The 22155-nt window shown below is 42.2% G+C and overlaps 1 protein-coding gene across 1 annotated transcript in view; it reads right to left on the bottom strand.

Moving 5' to 3' along the window:
- SORCS3 (sortilin related VPS10 domain containing receptor 3) overlaps positions 1-22155 on the bottom strand; it is a 311885-nt gene that overhangs the window by 74342 nt on the left and 215388 nt on the right. The window contains exons 6-7 of the mRNA XM_049810209.1: positions 15362-15426; positions 8344-8462 (exon numbers count right to left, since the gene is read on the bottom strand). Of these exons, the coding sequence (XP_049666166.1) occupies positions 8344-8462; positions 15362-15426 (184 nt within the window). The remainder of the gene's footprint in view (positions 1-8343; positions 8463-15361; positions 15427-22155) is intronic.

Genomic DNA, 22155 nt, shown 5'->3' with positions numbered 1-22155 from the left:
GGAAGAACACATCTGCATGAGCCGAGTGTAATGTTCTTCCTTCTTGATTATCCATCAGGGCCAGGACAAACCATCTTCCGGATATTTCTGCGTACTGAGGTTCTCCACTGCCCCAGCATAAATCACATCAGGATAGGTACCATCTAGTCTGAATTCTCTCTCTGTGGTTTTCATTAATATCATAACTTCTGCGCAGCCATTAACGCTATATGCAGTTACCTGAGCATGCTGCAGAGACATATGGATTAGTGTTTCTGTACGCAAAGCACCCTCAAGCTGCCTGGTAAATTCAGCAGGCTTTGAAAACATGCCACGTTTTAGTGTCAGACCCATCAGTGAAAATCTGCTGAGACAAAGAAACGTTTATTATACTGGCCCAGTCCCTGTTCACTTCCCTCTCCCCTCAGCGCTATGATGGCACAGCTATAGGACAAAGTAATCTTGAGTGAAAATATTGGACTTGTTTTAAAAGCAACTCCTGTGGAAAATGTGCAAGGTTACACCAAAACATGAGCCACATTAGCGCTGCAAATGCACATTACTTACACAGAAACCAGCTTAAGAGAGAAGCGTAATTGTACATATTAAATCTCCTTTTGAAGGATTTCAGAGGAAACTTATTAGTCTGCCACAGTAATCCTTTACATCTTCAGCTGCAGACAGTGCTGATAAATCAGACAACATGAGGGGAGGGGAGAGAGTGGTAAAAGAAAGTACAGCACAAGAAGCCCTAGAAATAATATAAATATAAATAAATAAAGGAAAATATTAAATTTTTTTTATTAACAGATTTTTAGGTTCAAGTTCCAAATCTGATATTTGGCACAGCAAAGATGAAATAGTGCTAGAAATGGATGGAAAGCACCCAGCAGTGAATAGGGAAGTAGCTAACTATTTACTGCCTGTCTTGCTTTAAGAAGAGCTTTTAACTACCACCTGGGATGCACTTTCTTTCATCTGTATGGATTAATTTCTCCCACTGGAGTGCTGTCCAGCATTTTAAATAGGGGCTAGAGAAGATCAGCTGTAGCAGGCATTATTCACCAGTAAAACAGGTGTAATCGTGTTCATCATTTAAACGTCTTCATACTATTAGTTTCATAATAAGCTTTTAATGATTTCTTCAATAAAAGACTCAAAGACCAAACCCTACAAGTTGGAGAGTGCTCCATTGTCCCGCCAAGCCGTTTTATCTACCATCGAACGCAAAGATAAAAATCAATCGTAGCTAAGCAGGGTGAAGTTAAAAATAAATTGCATGGATTGATTTCTGTTAAGACCTTTGGCTCCTAGTTAAAAAATGGAGGAAAGAAATTTATATTTGAACATGGTGTATTTAGCTTCTATGAAAATAGAGAGAAGGCTCTAGACTGGGAAATCAAAGTTTAATTTCTCCCCTCCTATCTTGTTTCACTGCTGAGAAGTTTCACATTAAGAAAAACCAAAAATACAAAAAAAAAAAAAAAATCCTTTTCTTTTCTTTATTCCTGGGGAAATTTACTGCTTATTTAAGTATTTAAATTGTCAGCTTGAGAATGGAGGTCAGGAATCCATATGAACTGGCACAATCTCAGGTGTGACTGCTGGGTGAAGTCTACTCACTTGATAACTGACTTACATTCAGCAAATATGCTCATTTAGCCTAGCCTTAAATACCCAATAAACTTGAAACATACACTCCTGTCCTACCAAACATAAGCACTTCCAAGTTTTCCTAAACAACCACAGTTAAAACTGGTAATAATAATAAACTACTTCTCTGAGCTAAGCTCAGATTTATTTAGTTATAGAATTAGGAACTTTTTTTCTCCCCTTTATAAAACCTTAAAGACAAATGTCCCCCCACCCCAGTTCTAAGGCTATGAATAATAAATAGTTTTCTTTTTACTGAGCCCCCCCAAAAACCCTTCTCATAAATATATCCACTTTGATAAAAACAGAATTTGATTCTGATTAAAAAAAAAAAAAAAAAAAAGGCATTTCTACAAAGCCATTTTCCATCAAAAGACTTCAGCTGAAATTTTTTGGACACACTCTGATGAGACTCCAGGCATCCAAAAAAGGCAGTATTATCCATAGGTTCTGTAAGAAGCTATCAGTGATTGTGGGTGAATACTGACATCTGCGTATGTTTTAAGGAGACTTTCTGAAGCAAAAGAAGACTGAACTGGTTCAACAGCTTTTGGCAGACATGTTTGCTCCTCTGAGACAGAGGAACTATTTGGATGTGTATTCTAAGAGTCCCGCTTAGCTGCATCACACAACAACATCTGAAGAAATTCTGGGTTTGCTCGTTCTCACTCATGCTAGTGAGCAGACTTGAGATGCTGCCCTGCTGTGCAACTCTCTGAATTAAGCAAAAGTCTTCTAAGTGCAAAATTATTTCAGGGGGTGAGGAAGAGCCAGACACATGATCACTATCAAAGAAGAGCATTTTGACTTAAACTTTTCACTTTCCACATGGAATTCCTGCCATCTGTAAGAACTGCAGCTGCTCCCACACTGCTGCGTGTGCAAGCTGCGAGTAACCACCATCCCCTGCTCCTAAATGGCAACATCACAGACCCCACCACATTCAAGAGGATTGTAAATCACAGCCAAGACTCTCTTCTCTCTTCTTAGCTCCCAACACACCCCTTTCTTCCTTCATCATATCAACCACCAAAAAAAAAGGGCAATCACCAGAGCAGCTTAGCTTTTTGGACATGGGACTATCATATGTCCCACGGCAACCTGACCTAAGGGAATCAGGAATCAAGAGAGAGCTGTGCAGTTCCCAGGAGACTGAATCACAAATGAAATGGCATAGAAAGCTGCCAAGAAAGCTTCCCAAGAGGAGAAGTGGCAGGAGGAGCCAGGTTAGAGACAAGACCCTTTTATGAATATCAGTCTGCAGTTAAGCACCTTGATAAATTATGCCATGGGAGTGGAAAAGGGAAGGAGCACCCATGTTCCCACTCTTTAAAGGCCTTGGAAAGTCATAATGTACTGCCTCTCAGCATGCCTCTCTGGTTAATGGTGCAAAGAACTTCCCATTTAAAGTGGAAATGGAGCAGGGTCTGAAGCAAACAGCCAGCCCTTTTCAGTCAGAGCTTGCAGGTGTCGTTCCTTGTCCTTCTGTGGTAAGACAACCAGCCAAAGGCAGATCTGAGAGTGTTCATCTCCAAAGACATTTGTTTGGCCTGCTGGAGAAAACAGGCATCACCCCCAAATTCAAACCAGGTATCAGCTTCTAAATTTCAGAGGAGTCTTCCATGCCCAGTAGCTTTGTCACAGCCATGGAAAGTGCTGAAAGTCTGAGCTACATTTCAGATCGACTTCAGTTGCACTCTGTTGGGATATCAGTCTGCACCATCCCAGAGAAAAAGACAGACATAAAAAACAATCAAGAAAGGTATTGATTGCCCATCCACACATCTCTGCACTGACTTACAGCCAGCTCAAATCAAAAAGGCCAAAGTTACCCTGAGGGTCTCCAAGTGCTGACAGAGACAGAAGCTTAAGGGAGGAATGGGGACAGTGTTAACTAGATGCTGAACTATACCAGTATGACCTCTGGGAGGAAAACCATACACTGAAGGGTTTACACAAGGAAAACACAACATGATTAATAGGGGGAGGAAGCATATTTTATGAGACGTACATCTATAGCTGGGGAAAAAAAAAGGAAGGACAATTTTCAGAGACCAAATCCTTCCTCAAGTCCCTTAGGTTCTCCTGAGTATGCCCAAAAGCTTATCTGTCCCTTTTTTTAATTCTATCAATTCCAATCTCATAAAAAATACTACCTCTCCCTGTAAACTTTGTCTCACTCACATCCTTAGGCCACCAGCGCTATAACAGCAGTACTGCCAGCAGTCCTCGTGCCACACGTTCTGAAGAGTTTCATCATTATTATTGTCCCTCTCCTGATATCTAGGATTCTGTGTGAAAATCTAGTCCTTACATGGGTCTGCACCAGTGCATTGGGAATGTCATCAGTCCCCACTAGTGGCCAGGCTCGTCCAACACAGGACTCCAGCCACCCAGCAGAACCACTGAGCTATTGCACCTGAGATAGCTTGCACATAACCTTTGGGTAACTGGGAACAAATACTTTAACTTAGCAATAATTGGCTCTCTATGGCAGCTCTGTATCTGTCCACAAGAGTGTTGATTTCTGTAGAAACTGTCCCAGAGCAAAGCTGATTTCCAGTGAATGCACTGCTGTATTCATACCCACTTAGGAGTTGTCAGGCCACCACAAATAAGCAACACTGTACTGAGACTTTTTTGGCCCAGACTCCTCACCCCCTGCAATAAGTGATGATATTTGCTCATGCTTTCTTGCGTTTTCAGTGGAAAGTTTTCATCTGTTGGCAAGGAAGTGTACACAGATCATTCCTGTTCTTTTTTTTAAGCCTTTAAAGAACAAAGTAGTATTGATGTTATTTGTTTGTTTATAGGAAAATAACAAGTTTTTCTCCAAACAATGCTTTCTCACTCAAAACAGAATTTGCTGAAAAATAATTCCCATTTTCATTAAAGCCTATTGCATTTTAGACTCTTTTCAGCAACCTGAGCAATTCTATTGGAAACCCTGATACAAGACTTACTTGAAAAATATTTTCCCCAGAATTCCCCGTGATTTATTTTTACCATAGAAATTCTCCAAAATACCAGTACACTAGGTTAATACATAAAATGAAAAACTATCCCTGACCCCCTAGGTCTTATAATATAGGCTCTGTACGTGAGAATACCGTAGCAGTTCAGGTAACTGTCAGGAAGTCAAATCTTATAGGCAGCTGCAGGTTATCTATGCACCTAAGTTTAGAAAGTGATACCATCTCAGTAGCGAGTACTCAAAGGCACCAATAAGGAAAGGTGTGGTACAGCTCTAGAGAATGGCATATTACAGCTCTAGAGGAAGTATGGGCTCCACTACTGCACAGCTATATAATTGGACACAACTGACACTGACCTTAATGGCAAAGTTGCTCACCAAATTAGCTCCTTTTTGGTGCAGTAAATAAATTCAGACATATTCCAAGGTTTTCTCAGAAATGACCTGCTCTGCAAGCTGTATGAATTTTAAGTATTAACCAGGAAAGAAGGTGATGATACTGACTCCTGGCTACATCAGAGCAATCCTGTGAAACTTATACACACAACAGAGGGCAGGATTTTCTCTTAATGTATCAATTTATGCAGACTTATCCTATTTTAGTGATATGCTAGGCATCCTTAAATAACTATTGATCAATCAAATAGAAAGTCAATCAATAAATTCAGTGATCACCTACTGTTTTATTCATAAGAATTCTTCCTACTCTCTCTTAGTAGCTATTTCTCCCTTCCTTTCTTCATTACCTTTTACATTTTTCATCATGTGTTATGTTATTTATCTCCTTTGCCTGGTAACCAGTCCCAGTCTTTTCAAACTCTGTTCATGGGTAAGTTTTTTTCAAGCATAGGCTCATTCTCATTTTCTTTCTTTGCACTGCAGTTCTGCAAGATCCTTTCAGAAGTACTGCGCAAGAGCATTCCACATGATAAGGAACCATTGATTTATAATGGCACTGTAACATTTTCCATACTCTTCTTTCCCCTATCCATTATGCACCACAGTATCACGTTTGCTTTGAGTGCACAGTTACACAGGTTAATGCTTCCCAAGACTCTTACGCTACAGGCCTGTTGATCAACTTTATTAGAATGGATATTCACTAGTAAATAACTGTATGCAGATAATCTAAAAGGTTGATATCAATAGCTGGGATTCGTCTTCCCTAATTTTAGCTGTCAAAAAGTTGGGCATCTTCTCGAAGCTATACTTGGGTTCCTTCTAATATTAATGAGAAAGGCATATTCAAGAGAGAGACCTATCTCATCCTGCAATAGGTGCAATAGGAGAAGATAAATTGCCCCTGAAGGTTTTGATCTCTCCACTCATTTTAGAAGAACACAGAGTACTGGTTTAGACTAAAAATCTACTGGTTTTATGACAAAAGTTAAAAGAAACAAGTTCCTCTCTCTAGTCCAAGATATTACTTCTGATTTGTTCCAGCACAGACAGATCAGAACTCATGCACCCATCTTTTATGCATCTATTAAACCTCACCAGGTTCTTAACATTTAATTTGATATTTATTTATTCATCTCTGTCTAATATTTGAAATTCAAAAGAGCTGGCTCCTATATTTCTGTCCAAGATTATCCAGACGGAATGATATGCATGAGACATTGCACACATAGTCAATCTGACACATCCCGTAATAGGCAGCTACATCACATGGCTTGTGAGACTAATAGATCCAGCACATATCAGCATTCCTACATATGTACTGAGCAAACACTCTGCATAGCCCATCTACCATATGCTGGACACGGTGGATTTAACACACCTTCAGCTCAGAGAGGTGTGTGCTGTGAATTTGAAGCATGTGCGTGTTACTCAAGTACTACATGGACTTGATCCATGCCCAGTTTCTGCACTTATGACAGGCTGCTGGACAGTCAGAAATCCTGCAAGTGTGATACAAAAAAAGAGGGAAAGTGATAGACAACCTGTAAAAGGGAGAGTCTCCTGCCCAAAGCAGCAGAAATGCTCAGTGTGTATATTTAACACTTTTTAAGAGTGTGGGTATGTGATTTTCACTTCAAACACCCATTAAGCTATAATAAAACTTTGCTAAGGATAGTCAAGGCACTTGAAGTATTACATATACATACATGCATGTGTTTGTATACACACACATCGTTTTTTTTAACTTGAAGCAATTTGCAGCTATTAGCTTGAGCTGCTCACTGCTAATTTGAGGCAGAGGAATGTGCACACCAGGCAGATGTCCTCACTGCGAGCCCAAGTTTCTAAACAGAGCAGCCTTGTTTTAACACAGGTGGGAGCTGTGGAATGAGAAATGTCTGTAAGGCCTCATGCTAGCCTTAAAAAATTGGATGTTCCACAATACCCTCAGCCACAGACGTAAACTGCCAGATTAAGAGAGTATCTCTAAAATATCCTTGGAAAGTAGAGCATTTACCAATTGGAAAGCCATCGCCTCTAGTCAAATCATGACTTAGTGAGGTGCAAAAGCTACATTCTCAGTGTTAACTAGCAGCGGGTCTCCCCATGAGGCCAAAGGAAGCGGTAGCAGGCTGGGTTTCATGGGGGAATGAGGGGACCTGTGGCTCCCATAGCAATCGATCATCTCCAGAGCAGCAGACTCCCCTACTCAGAGGAGAAGTCTGCCAATGTTACCCAAGTGCATGCAGTATCCATATTGCAGTCCTCCCAGGTCATATGGATCCAGTCCTCCACCTAATCCCAGCACAGAATTAACAGCCTTCCCCCTTAAACTCCCATTTCTAAGAAAATTTCACAATAAACAGAGCAGAACTTTCTTATAATTTGGATACATTCAAGAAAAATGTTCCCCCAAAGAAGTAAAATAGGAGCTTAACATAACCCAGGCTTGCTCAAAACGGGAAGCATATGTCTTTTCTGTACCACCTGGATCCAAGCTCTATCTCATCTCACCTCATTCCCCCTCTTCAGCATTGGTGACAAGCAGTTAATATCATCATGTCTGTAATCACTGTGTCTCCTGAGCTTTCTACGACCTGGAATCACCACAGCCTGGCTCCCAGTTTCCACCCAAACGGCACATCTTCGGGAAGTGTTCTTCCACACCGTACCATTCATTCTCACACTTCCACCGGTATGAAATGGGGAGAGATGGCCTTGTTCCATCCAGCCCATGTATTCTCAGAAAATCTCAAAAAACAAGTAGTTTCTCATTCAATTTCTGTCACTTTCTCCTCATCTCCAAAATCATCATCAACTAGCTGACAAATTTACAGTCATCTTCCACTTTGAAGTTGCCCTGTAACATCTTTTTCCAATCTCTCTGCTATTTTACCTCCTACGGCAAATCTTTTTCACTCCATTAGCATTACTTGACTGTCAAATCAGCATAAATCTTTCAATTTGTTAAAATGATCACTCACACCTTTCCATTGTTCTTCTCTGTTCTCTCCAATTCATCACTAGCTTCTTTGTATTTTCCAAGTAGCCACAACAATAGCAAGTTAGAGCTTCTGTGAAACACATGGACCCTTATGATTATTGATGGATGAACTTTCAAAATATATCAGATTCACCCTGAGACAAGTGATGAGCAGGGAGATCCAGTGTTTCATCCCAGACTGCACAGTCATCTATAGCAGGCAGAAATAGACTCCCATCTCTTAGGACTTGTGGTCCCATGTGCTTGTCCTAAGAATATGTCTCCTCTCTTGCACAGAACAAATACCTTGCACAGGCAGAATTCATGTCACATTCATATCAAGCCAACATACCTGGATGAAGATATATTCATCCTGAACAACAAGGGAGCTGACGTCAATGGAGCGCGAAAATGGCCCGCTCCTTTTAGTCTCTGAGCACTCTTGGATCCGACAGGTCAAATAGTGGGTGTCTGTAATGGGAGAAAATGTACACATGAGAAATGCCCAGGTAGGAGCCTGTTGTCTGCAAATGTCATCAGCAGCTTGAAAGAAGGTCTCTGAAGGGAAGCCTTAACCTCATCTCCAACTAGATAGATGTTATTGCATGATCTACCTCTGGCCTTTAAAACTGTAACTGCTCTCTGGAGTCAGTAATTCACCACACTTCCACACCCATCATTCCGTTCCCCATTGTGCAGACATCCCTCAGGAGGCTGGAGTTCAAACCGTAAGTGGAGGGTGCAACTCATAAATGCATCAGAAAACTGATGATGAGACATATGGAGCAGAAGAAGATTTCAAAAGCCACCCAGGTAGAACTTATTGATTCCACTACCCTGCTGGGAATTATATCCCCCATCCTCCCCCTAAAATACCTGGGTTTAATTGTGGTAGTAACACACAAAAAAGGGGAAAAAAAGGCCAAACCAGTGCTGTTAAGTTTAACTTATTTTGCTGTGAAAATGACAAGCATCTCCTAAAATTAAGTCTTTATAGCCAACATAGGCTAGGTATGAAAACATCATGGACATAAAATAGCATGACAAGCTGAAGAGTCCCAACAGTAGTTATATGCACTGCAAGAGGCATCAAATGCTTCTGTCTAGAGAGAAGATGAGAATACCATCACACTAATGGGATGCCTTGTCAGTCCTTGGCATTGCTTGAGAGAAGGAACAGGACTAGGAGAAGAACATGAAGAAGAGATAAGGCAAAGGCAGACATAGAGAAAGTTGCTCAGAGCAGCAAGAAGAGACATGCTCACCTCCAGCAAAGTTGGCAGGGGCTATAAGGGATTAAGCATTATTTCACTCAGTCTAAGAATGGATCCCATGAAACAGAACAATCAAGGCACTGTCTCTCTGGATGTATGTAATCTAAATGTGCCATCTCTGCCTTTCAACTTCTGAAAACTGCAAATCAGGGAGAAAACAAAAATACAACTAAGATGACGGCTTCGGTGATAAAAGGGTCATATCTTTTACACTGTGGCACTTCTACAGGCTTCTTAGATTCACGCATTTGTTTGCTTTTCTACAAAGGGTGAGGACAGACTATCAATGAAGATAACAGTGAGTTTATAAGGGCTGGGGTGAGCCTGGCGCAGTGATTTTAGTTCACAACTGCACCTTTTAACAAGGATTTTGTCAAACTGAGCCCAAAAGGATAAAAGGGAAGTTTAAAAGGACAGTAACTAGCCTAACAAAGCTGCTTACAGGATTCTCCACCCCATAAAACCTGCTATTGTCCTTAGTCTGTGTCTTTCCAGTGACAGCAAAATGTAGTTCAGTGGAAAGCATTGGGGGACATGACTGAAATCCTCTGACACTCAGCTAACTGCCTTCCCAGATTCAAAGGCAAGATTCACAAACTGGTGGTTTCCCCTTCCATAGCCTTGTCCCACCAACAGACTCTTAAGAATGCAAAAAGAATGCAAGTCAGAGGCATTGATAACAAGAATAATAATTTTTAAAAAGATATTGTCTATAAAAGTCACAAACTACAACCAAGCTTTAACCTAATAAAAGTTCATGCCCAATCGCCTGACAGAAGGTCCATGTTTAATGGCTGCAGACCTGGTTCTGGGTTGAGGCACCGGGAATTCCAGGTTTATTAATAAGGGCTGCATGGCTGATTCAGAGCAGTTGCATAGGTCTGGTGCAGTAATGAAAACATAGTCCCACTGATGATGCTAAAGCAGCAGAAACTGTTACTGGTGCCAGCTCAGAGTATCTGGAGGTAATTAAAGCGTATGGTGAAAAATATCTGACCTACAGACAGTGCCAAATAACTGGAGTATCAGAGTTTCTCCCAGCAAAAAATACCAGCAGCAGTAGAGAGTTCAGACTCTCAGCTGGGATAAATTAAGGTTCTTCATCAACTGACACATACACACTTGGTCCAGAGCTGCTATTTACCTCCTCAGCATGGAATCTAAGACATCTTTGTAGTGGATAAAAGCAACTTCTCAGAAAACAAGAGGGTCTTATATATTGCCATGCTACCCAAAGAGCTCAGCAGCTTTGGCTTGTTTTTGAGGTAGCACTAAAACCAGCCAGACCAAGGAGGACAGGTCAAGAGCTGTATTTTTAGAAGCTCATTCCTTCCGGTATGTTCTCCCACACAGTCGCCTGGATATTCTTATCCCTCCAAAAAAGGGATAATTTGCTGCTGCTGAGTGACAGAATGGGAGGAGGAATAAAAACCTGTCACAAATAAATGCAAATACATCACAAGTGTTGACATGACAGCTAGCTTCCTGCTCATTGGGAGATGTGTCATATTGAGTGTGTTACACCAGCAATCAAATATACTCAAAGAATGGCACCTGATTAATATTCACAGGAAGTTGGTGGTAGAGAAGGGGGGTAGCTCACTACCCATTTTCCATTTAGTCTCCTGTTTGTTTATTTTCATATATTTTTCAACACAAGGCCTATGAAAAAAACCACAGACACAAAAAAATTATTTTCAAACCTGTCTGCCTTCGGACACCAAAATAAGTTCAAGTCTTGCTTTCTTTCCTGCTGCCTCACAGAAAATGAAAAAGAATTCCTTTTAAAATATGTTAAAAAATGAGGTAAAAAATATGACAGCACCCAGTTCACATTTGTGTGTGACTGTAAACAAGAAACAATGCCAAGTAAGTCCCTGCTCAAGCTTCTTGAAGGGTATGATCCCTTCATAAGCTATGGTCCCATTCACAGAGCACATCTTCCCCCATACAGAAAGTACAGGGCCCCTCAACAAAAACGTCAATTAAGAGAGAAGGGAGCATCCTAACTTCTGAGCTGTTAGCTCCCTCTTCTCTGAAAGGAGTTAATTTTTCAGCCCTGTTTTTGCACAGCCACAAGGAAAAAGGACAGCTGCCCAGAGGGGCTGGTGGCCTGTGCCCAAGCTACGCCTTGTAAGCCTTGCTTACCTTTCACTGGGAGATGCATGCCTTAAGGGAGGTTGGCTTATATCTGGGGAATATTTCCAATTTATATATCGTCCCACACAACACCAGAATTAGAGGGTTTAGGGGTTTTGTGGGTTTGGGGGGGCAGGGGGGCGTATTATTATGTTCCATTGCAAAAGGAGCTGAGAAGAGCTCCCTATTTCCTAGACAGTTTCAAAAACTCCTCATGCTTATAACCCAACATCCAGCTACTTTCTCAGCCCATCTGTGAAGGAGGCAATATGGACATCAAGCAGCCTGGAGGGTTTGCTGCAGCTCAAATCCCAGCATCCATTCCTCCATACAAACCCTTCCCACCAATTTATCTCACTTAGGATTAGGGAATGGCTTTCTCACATGTGCAGCCATTTTTCAGTTGAGGAGCTTGAAACACCTCCCCATTGCTAATTAACACAGTTTCCCATCTTGAGAATTTGGAGTGTATTTTGACCCTTTCTCGTAGTGATAATACTGAAACAATTTCTTGAAATTTGCAGGGATAAACTGGTGAAGTAAGCCAAGCTACTAAGTCTCTTCTTTGCCCACCAGTCAGGACAGCTTTGGCAGGAAGCAGGAGCACAAGAGGGTCTCTCTGGTGGGTAACACCCAGAGATGTGGGTCCCTGAAGGGAGACGCTGAAACAGTCAAACTTGTCACTGTGCCGAAGGCTGCAAAGGGCAGACCTACGTGCAGGTTACCGTAACCTACGGAGACACAGGACAGCAAGGCCTGCTCCTTCCTGGCAGCGTTAACACGGCAGCTAAAAGCAGGCATGGCTGGCCAGCATGGCCAACAGGGAGAAGGGCAGCTGATGGAAACAAGTTGCGTTGGCAGACTGGCTCAGGTTAAGTCAGGGTCTGGTGCTAGGCAAGACTTACAATCATAAAGTACCAGTGAAGGTTACCATGAGAGGGAGAAAAAAATAGCTGGCCTCAACAATTCTTCCCCCAAAGGAAAACAGGATCTAGAAATGTAGACAGGACTGTAAATTATTCCCCAGGAATTAGTTACCCTGTTTTATCTTTCTGGTTAGGTTTTTTTCCCCTTCTTTTCCCTTTAATTAAAATACTGTTTATTGCATCGTATCTGTGAGTGGGGAGAAGATTATCTCACTGAACATCAGAAAGTTTAATATAGCTTTCCCTGGAGTACTGGTGGGTGCTTGTGTCAGTGTATTTGTAATAGTTCCCTTGCATCCAACCCTGTCCTTGCTGCTGCCTATTACACCCAGGCAGAAGGTACAGTGCCCAAGGCTCCTACGTGTTTTTATAATTTAAAAATGCAAGCCTAGATTATTATTCTGCTACAATAGCTCTGCCAAAATGTCGAAAAAATGGGAAAAACTTCGTCTGCTACAAAAGACAGGAACAGCTTGAGATCAGCTAGGCAGTGGAATTAGCAGCATCTTGCAAATAGTTAAGGAGACCTGAGACTGGGGCAGATGTTTTTTCTGAGACCCTACCATTCCTAATGACCAGACAAACGAAACCATGAGGCAAGACGTTTTGAAGGACAGACACCAAAGCAGTGAACAGGACTTCCACCCTCCAGCTCCATGAGCTTATTGATATCCCTAACTCATTTACGGATGAATGAGACTCTAGCATGCTCCACCACCTGTTCCCAGCCACAGAGCATGTTTTAGGCTCCAGTGTCTGAATTGGTATTAGATAGGTTCTTGAGTCCCATTAGTGCTAAAAGAAAAAAAAAAGAAAAAAAGAATCATCAAGTTCAGGAGTCCAATCCTAAATACCACTTCCCTCCCTGCCTTTCTTAATTTTTTTTTTTTTTTTTTTTTTTTTTAAAATAAAAAGCATGGAGAAAAAGGAAAAATGCCCCCTCTGGAAGAATCATGTACTTTTCAAGTGGCCAGGGACATTGAAGGCATGGATTCTTGTCTCTGAATTGAACTGAGCAATGGCAATACTCAAATCTATGTCTGTTAATGCATCAAGTGAGTGACTGAGCCACCAGACTGACCTAAAAGGCATTAAAAAAGCCTCCCCTTCGTTCTCCCCACTACTGAGGAAAACTTTAATCAGAACCTTTCTGATCAAGAGGAAATAACTGCAGAGACCCATTTTCCAGCAGGTGTAAGTGCCTCAGCCATTTCACTGAGAGCATGAAGGCCCATTTTGGTTACAGAGCCAACTAGTAGAAAAGTTCAGCCTCCCATTCCTAAGTACAGAGAGCTGTACCATTTCACACCAGGTAAGGCTATAGCTTTGAGGCAGTCAATGTTTTGTAACACAAACTAATATCGTTTCAAGCCTTAAAAACTCTAATTGGAGTAACATGGTTCTTTTGTGCTGTGCTTGGCTGGGAGAGGAGTCATTTTGATGCTGTCCCCCAGCAGGACATGCCAGTGGAGCCAGCACAGCCCTCCAGGTCTCACCTGTGCCTGCTTTCTGCTGGGACCATGGCTTGCAATGGGCCTGTTTTGCTGACACTACCGGTTAAGTCTGACTTTCAGTGAAACCCTCAATACCATCAACCGCCAATTTCAAAATGCTAAATTTATACATTAAAAGAAGAACAGCAAACCCCCAAGCAAACAGGACCTGAAGGAAGAGAGATGTCTGCAAACTGGGGATACATATTTCAAATAAAGCACCCATATCTTTGACACATCCAGTATTCAAATAGCTGGGTGAGCAAGTTTAAACTTAGTTTGAAAACAGACTCCATCAGCAGTTTGTTTGCTTGCTTACTTACTTGCCTTTTTTGCTTGTTTTTGGCCACTTCTTCTAGCATTCCTGCAACAGCACACACCGCACCAAAGACGCTGAAGAAACCTCCCTACCTTGCCCACTCACCTGCCAGCCTGTTTTGCTTTTTCTACATATTCAACAAACAGCTGTCACCCCTGAGCTTTTATTGCCTGGTTATTTATTCAGCTGCCACCACTAAATAGCAGTGGGAGGCCAATAAGTGATTTTAGAAGATCCACAGCCTCAGAGAAGCCGCCATGATAGACAGGCGCTTGTTCACACAGCATCTGGCCTATGCAGAACTTGACTAAAACAGAGAAAAGTGTGCAATAGACAAAAATGAGGCCCTTTTTCTCCCAGAAATCCTCTACAACCTCAGCCCTATGTTGCTTTTCTATGTTGTCCATGAAGTGTAAAAGGGACACATGTCCCATTGTTGTGTGGCATTGAGCTGGAGTAAAGCTGGCTCCACCCCATGAGCAGATGCATTACCATGCTGTAGTTCCTGTGAGAAATACCTAAGACACGTTGGAGAGAGTGGTGAAAAGGTCAACTTGCTTCTAATACTTACTGTCATCTTCGCTGGAGGTTAATTACATAGGAATTCATTCTACTACAAATGTGGCTAGATTCATTTCAGTGAGGGCTTAAGAATTTTTTTTCTATTTCTTACTTCAGATCCAAGCACCTTTTCAAGGCCTCTAATCGTTTGGTACGAAGCATCTATTCATACATCACAAGCAAAACTGAAAAATCTTTTCAACAGGGGACAAAGGGTACCTGGGGCATAGGGACATTTTGGCCAGAGGAGAAGTCTGACTGTAGGCGATTTCTCAAATTCCCAGGTACAACCCAGCTGTTCTGAACACCTCTGGAAATGCACAGAGACTGTACTGCACAGTGCTGGTAGCCCAGCTCTTTATGATTCATGTAAAATACATGATACTGAAACAGCTAAATAGGGAACAGAATGGATGGCTCCTTAGCCCAATAGATTGTGCTTCTGCTCAGCCCTCTCCACAGACACAAGCTCTGAAGCGTCTGAATTTCCCCCCCAGGGGCTAAGGAGAAGAGTATGCCTCACACCAAACCCCACGACCCACATCTTTCCTATCAATTAAAATGGAAATGGGGAGACAAAATGAGCAAAGTGAATGTCCATTCCCACTCCATTCTTGACTCAAAGCCCACTTTTTCAGCATTGGCTGCAGGCACTCACGTCCGTCAGCTGTCCGGGCTTCCATGTGCACGAGGTCAGGCTCTTTATCCAAACCAGTCACTGACCTGGAGGGACAGAGAGAGAAAAAAAAGGCAGCCAGTTAGATAAAAGGATGCAATCAGAGAGGGTGAGGGAAAGCAAAACCAGTTCAAGTCTCCCTTGTGACACCTGGCATGTAAGTCCCTGCCTCCTACCAATTTGTCTCCTTTGTGTTTCTACACTGCCCACTCTCAGGGGCCACATACTAACCTGTAAGACAGACATCTTCCCAGGCGCTGGTGAGTGAACCTGCCTATCCCTCATCTACAAGATTAAGACTACTATGAATATTCTGTGGTGGCAAAGTGAGCTGGTTCCAAGATCCAGTAAAACTTCTGTTTTAACGCTGAAGGAAAGATGAGGGCACAGCAGCCTCATGCTTACAGCAAATTAAAAAAGGGGGTTCGCTTGGCTGAATAGTGATATGAGAGACTGAGTTTCTTGATCTGCCCCTGGTTTGTGGGGCAATCTTACTATTTTTTACCTCAGTTTTCCCATCTTCAAAAGAAAAAACAACGATGCACATATGCATGATGAAGTTCTGATAAAAAAAAATGCGAGAAAGTATTCATTATGCATGCCATGATCCCATGCCATGGTCCTTGATAATCATAAAACAAGGCACAATGAGTTCCTTTAACCTCATGAGTTGAAACCCAAGCACCTCAAGTCAAATATTCCTGTGCATTGTTATTTTACTCCCTAAAAATGTTTTGCAAGGCACATTACAAAGATAGTTTTCCTCCTGGCAGAAAGAAAGTCAAGCCCAGAACAGAAATGTTATTATTAGTGTCCTGGCTGGTAAGAATCACTGGAAGATGAACATTTAGTCCTAGCAATGGCTGGCAGGGGAAAAAAATAATCCATAGATGTCCACGTGATTTATGGAGCTGCTTCTCCTGAGTTAACCAAAGGGTTAGATTAAAAAGGGACAACGACAAAAATCAGTTTCTAATTTGGTGGAAGCTGAATTTGATACAGTAGATTGTAAATAATAGATTCCCTCTGAGCCAGCTAACGTTCAAATTCCCTAATGTTCTGAAACACTTTTATCACAATCTTTTGCTGCTTTCATCCTTGGGGCATCAACAGCTAAAACATTTTGAAAAAAAAAAAAAAAAAAGAAGAAAAAAAGAACAAACAAAATACAGATGCTCTGATACATTTTTGTGAATCTCACAAAAAACATAGCAGTTGAAGCAATGACAAACATATGAATGTGCTGGAGTTCAGCTAAGATCAGCCAGTGCTGCAAATGCCAAAACAACTACATTATGACCTACTGTGTAGGTAACTGAAACTGGCACTGCTTGTTAACTAGAGCACCACATCAATAGCGAGTCCATTCACAACATACTGTGAATTGTGGCCAAAAAAACCCAACACAACAAAACAAAGCCGCACAGGCAGAGCTTTCATCATTGTACTCCCAGTGAGAAATAGTCTGCTCCTTAATCGCTACCATCAGTTGCAGGGCGATCCCACAAGGAAGAAAGCACTGTCTGTTATCGGTAAGGATGGCAGAACAGGCCTGAGTCCCTGTGACCATGTAATTATCAGGGTCAAATCTTCCGAATATCTGGACACAGTTAAAAGTGACAGTAGGACAAACAGAAATTCCTTAAAATGCCACCAGAAAATATTACGGTCTGCAGCAACATTATTTCCCAATACATATAGAAAGGACATACATCTTTCTAGTCCACAGCAGAAGTTTTTCACCTTTTTCCCCATAAATAGCCCTAAGTGCTGTAATTTCAGCTGTTCAGCAATCGTCAACCTTGCCTATGACATGCCAATAGGGACAGAAGTATGTGCTTACTAACATATCTATCCATCACAAATTTATCCAAGGGAGCGATAGTTTCAGCACTTTTAGGTACCGGTTGGGAACACATCAAGGACCTGTCCCGCAGCCCTTCCCAACGGGCTGCCTGCTTAAATCCAGCCTTCCCCCTGGAGCGTGCACTCTCCAGGCCTCCTTCTGGCTCTCTTACCCAGAGCCATTTGCTGTGTCCTGGCACCTCAGCACCAGGCGGCCTCTCCTGCTCCCACCACACACCTCCTGGGTCCCCTGCCTCCGCATGGAGGAGGTGCTGTGCCTACCCCCGCAGCAATGGGGCAAACCTGCTCCTGGCCCAGGTAATAAGAAACATCAGTCTACCACAACACTATTCATTTTAAAAGGGACTGCAACAAGACGAGCCTAAGCATTTCCGAACAAAATCCAAAATAGCTGTTACTATTGTGCATTTGCATACGCAAACTCTGTGGATCTACTCAATAATGCCTATTAAGTAAGCACCAGGGGACGACAGGAGTCTCCTGAAACATGTCATTCTAGCTTGAAGTTCCTTCCCAGTGCCATCTACTTCTTTCTTTAATTAGTTTTGACAAGCCTGATGGTTCTTTTCAGAACAACAATGACGATGAAAAAAGGACGAGCATACAGCACCCCCCTAGTACTCCTCTGCTCACCGAATACCGTACTTCAAGTGGAAAAGCTTACAAAGCAATCTCCTGCAACCCAAAAGCAAGACGAGCTCCTGTTATCTGCAGGCAGATAACAAGCCTGTAAAGTAATACATTGGTCATCCTTCCTTCTCCCAAACCAAGTCGCTCTCTTACATCAAAGACTCTGATTGCAAAACAAATCCCCAATCAATGCTGTTTCTTCATGCCTCGCCTCACGTCTGTTCCCACTGGCAAAGAACACAGCTTTGCTTTGCAGTGCTCTGACTCCTGAATATAGGTTTTTTCAGTAAAAGGTCTCTCATCATTTGTCTGCAGTAGCTTTAGATGAAGAATGCAGGAAAGTCAGGCAGTGGAAAGAGCAAGATGTGAATGCAGGTCCTGGAGCACAGCTGCAAAAATGCACACGCAGACTGTAAAGCTATTCCTTTATCTCATGCAGTAATTCCTCTGGTCTTGAGAACTCACTGCAACAACCTCTCAGGTCTAGCAATACAAGAGCGGCAACAAAACAAGAAAAGACACCTTCACAACCTTATATTTTCTCATACGTTATCTCTCTGAAGAACATTCGGAGGATGCACCGCTCAAAATTATTTGAGCAACTAAAGTATGATGAGGAGAGATGTCAGCATCCCCTGACTTACCATTTCCCCTTTGTGTCCTCTACAACCAAGTGGAGCCCACAGAGTGGGGTGGCTGGGAAGGGGTTGCATGACTCTCTGGCTGACAAAGAGCTCTATTTCAGAGGCTTACAAAGACAAGAGAATTTAACAACACTCAGAAGCCTAAGGACAGCTTGAAAACAGTTTTCCTGCCACATGGTCACACCTCAGGCTCCATGCACAGCTCAGCTCTGTGTTTTGTTTGTGGACAAACTCCAGACAGCAAAAACTAAGCCAAGGTCCACAAAATGCACCTGTGTGTGCTGCTGCCTTGGATGGCCATGAGGAGGAAAAAAGGGCACTCTCACTGTGAGAAACCATGCTAAATCAACATCCTCCACCATCTCTATTCATTTATGACCACTTGGACAAGAAAATACTGATAGGATGCAGGCAGAAGTGACAGGAAAGGTCATTTTTTTCCTACTGACATGTTCTCTGACTGCTGCAAAGGCAGTTTTCGAAACACGGAGCCTGCAGCCAGTATTGCAGCTGGCGCAGGATCATTGGTCAATTAAGAATTCAAACTACCTCTGAATCCTATTAGGAAGGAAGCAATAGTTACTTTTTCTCTATCTTCTGCTTTTCTTTTTTGTTCTCATGGTAGCTCTTGGTTTTCACAAGATCTTTCCTCCCTTCTTTTGTGCGTTCTTGAAAGCTGAAGGTTGAATAGAATCCTGGCAAGATCCTTATCTCTATCAAGGGAAGAGATTTGTACATGGGTGCATATTTACTAGGCCACTCTGCTAATATTTCATCTCTGACCGGGAGGGAAGGCATACAAGAAGGGCAAGGAAAACACAGTATTCTGCATTGTAAGTAGCTATTCCTGAAATGTTTCCATGTAAGACACTATATAGTTAAAAATGAAAAAAGCTAGCATATGCAAAGAAAGGAAAAAGGAAATACACAGACTCTCTGGGTTACCTGCCTACTGCACCTCAGCTCACTCTTTCTACCAACTCTACTGCCCTTCCATGGAATAAACCATTTTTGCATTTTTTCTACCCATTTTCCAGACATTAGGCATTTAATGACAAAAGGCAGCATTGAGATTCAGCTACTCTAGCATCTTAGATCAAAAACGCTGAGCAATTCAGACTGACTGCTGTTGATCCTTGCTCCCTAAACCATCAACAGAGAATAAGAGATACGCTATTTCTCCATCTTCTGGACCCATTAGCTTGGGAGGTGGGAGTGGGTATCACTGAATGCGAGCAACATTTGTGTTAAGGATTTACAACAATGTAAAAAATCAGGCCACAGAGATCAGCCTGGATTGAGTTTTTTTGCCAGGGGTGCCTGGTTTCTAACCAGTCAAGATGGCATCCACCAGCTCTGGCTTTGAAAACAAAATCAAAACTTTTACAATGGATTGAGACTTTTCCAAAGTGCCAACTTGGAAACCCATTTTTGCAGGTTGCGATGTTAGACTGAAGGCAATTGTCACTGTTTATGAAATGGAGGAAACAGACATAGACTACTTATAGCAGGATGTTGTGCAGTAGATAAGGGCTAGAAATGGGAAGGAACAAGGCAAATTTATTGTGCAATAATATGTAAAGGGGGGGGAAACACATCCTTTTGCTGCAGGCAACTGCAGTCAAATTAGTGGATGTTGCCAATTAGTCTGCTGCAATTTTAATTGTATCCTGTCCCAGAAGTAAACACTTCTGTGTGGTACCAGGCAAGTAGTGCATGGGACTAACTCACCCAAGCAACAAAAGGGCCACATCTATATGGGCAGATGGGAGCAGAAACTGATCCATACAATTCCTGCTCAATTGTTCTGGATCTTTTCACATAGCACCATTGCTAAATTATACACACCTTTCCAACACGGGCCAACAGCCAACAGGCTACCTTCTCCGTCTAATACGGCATCATGTTTGTCTAGGTATCAGTAACTGCAGTAACCTTCAGATGGTCAAGAGTATTCTGTGTATTCATCTGTTATTTACTGCAATCAAGCCTAAAACTAGCTCCATCAGGCATTAACTCTGCACACGTAATAGCCAACGTGCACACAAGCTGCATATAGCCCAGGCCGACAACACCTCATAAACTACCCTAGTTAAAAACAGATACAAATGTTCAACTGTTGGGGGAAAGAATGTATTTATTAAACACATAAATACAGTATCATTTTCTGTGGCTGAACGGGGGGAGATGCTGCTGGATGGGGTAGGATGTGATGAGGTCTGTGAAGAGTTATGGACAAAACCTCCTTGCACAGCATATTTCAAATGCAGCTTGGAAGAAAAGCTGGGCAGGAAAATACTGTAAGAAAGTGTCTTAGCCAGGTCCCTGGAGCTTTCTACATCTTTTCCAGTGCTAATTTCTGTGATGCTACAATCCTGGACATCAGCAGAAGTAATTGTTGTGAGACTTAGCTTGCAAGATAAGGCAAAAAAAATGCCAAGTGTTTATTCTCAGCTAATTTCTTTTCAGCAAAGCCAATCCTTTTTAAAAAGGTCCCAATGAATTTTAAGGAGGTGTTCTGCCTGGTATCTCAAAGGAAACAAAACTTAAGCTGTTCACAGCATCTGCATGTGTTTCCATATGTGCATACATGTATCTGCCTACCTGCATCTCATCCCCACTACCTGCTGAATGTCTAAACCTGTAAATTACCTCTAAACTCAGTGGATTACAGGTCTCAGAACTATAGAGTTGCTACACACAGTTGTTTCATGGATACAGCAGGCCAGGAAGGGGAAAGAGGTCCAAATCAATCCTCTCTTTGAGGGAAAAGCTGACATTTAGGCTCAATCAGGTCACCAAACACTAGAGAATCCACACAAGACAGCAGGCTTTGCTGCACACAAAAACATTTTTTTTCTCTTCACAGTACATAAAAGAAGGTGACTCTTTATATCACAGAAATTAACAGCAATGGGAAAGAAAAGCCCCTGAACCTGAGAATACCTTTAAAGTGTATTTATCAAAAGAACAAAGCTGCTGTCGATTCATGATTTTTCTTTTCCCTGTATGCTAATACCAAAAACTAAGAATACAAATAATTCTGTGCCTAGTTCTCATCCAGTTAATAGGTCTTAGTCCTTTAAAGTCCTCTGGCATTTCTTCCCCAACCTATACTATAAACCCCAAGAAAGATAACCAAATTTTTGTGAAATGAACTCCAAAAAGTGTGTAGGTAGAAGAGTGAAGATCCTTATTCACAGCCCTGTCAAGGTTCAAAAGGGCCAGCCGCACAGGCAGGGCATGTGCTGGAGGTGGCATCTTAATTTCCCAGCGGTGCCTGAAATAACTTCTCATGGGGACTGAGACTCATGCAGGGAGCAGATCTGTCAGCTACGTCAAGCCAGCACTCATAGCGGGTGTGCTTCCAGGTGCAGTCACAGTCCTGCTGCTTACTTATGAACTAAATAAGCTGCTCCCATGCAGCCTGCTGCTCCTGACTCATCAGGGTACAGCCAATCTGGGCTATATAAAAGCAGCACTGAGGGCTTATCCTAACTGAATAAGAAGCCCTTTTTTGCCAAGTCCTAGCAGCACCATCATCAGGATATGGTGGAAGTAATCAAGCATCAGCTCATCAAGTTAAGATGCTATTGTGTTGAAGACATCGCAAAGCTTCAGTACGCAATATACCAT

This window comes from Accipiter gentilis, chromosome 9 (assembly GCF_929443795.1).
Source record: "Accipiter gentilis chromosome 9, bAccGen1.1, whole genome shotgun sequence".
NCBI classification, from domain to species: Eukaryota; Metazoa; Chordata; class Aves; order Accipitriformes; family Accipitridae; genus Astur; species Astur gentilis.
The sequence above is the reverse complement of the archived record's forward strand: the minus strand, read 5'-3'. Positions and strand labels throughout refer to the sequence as shown.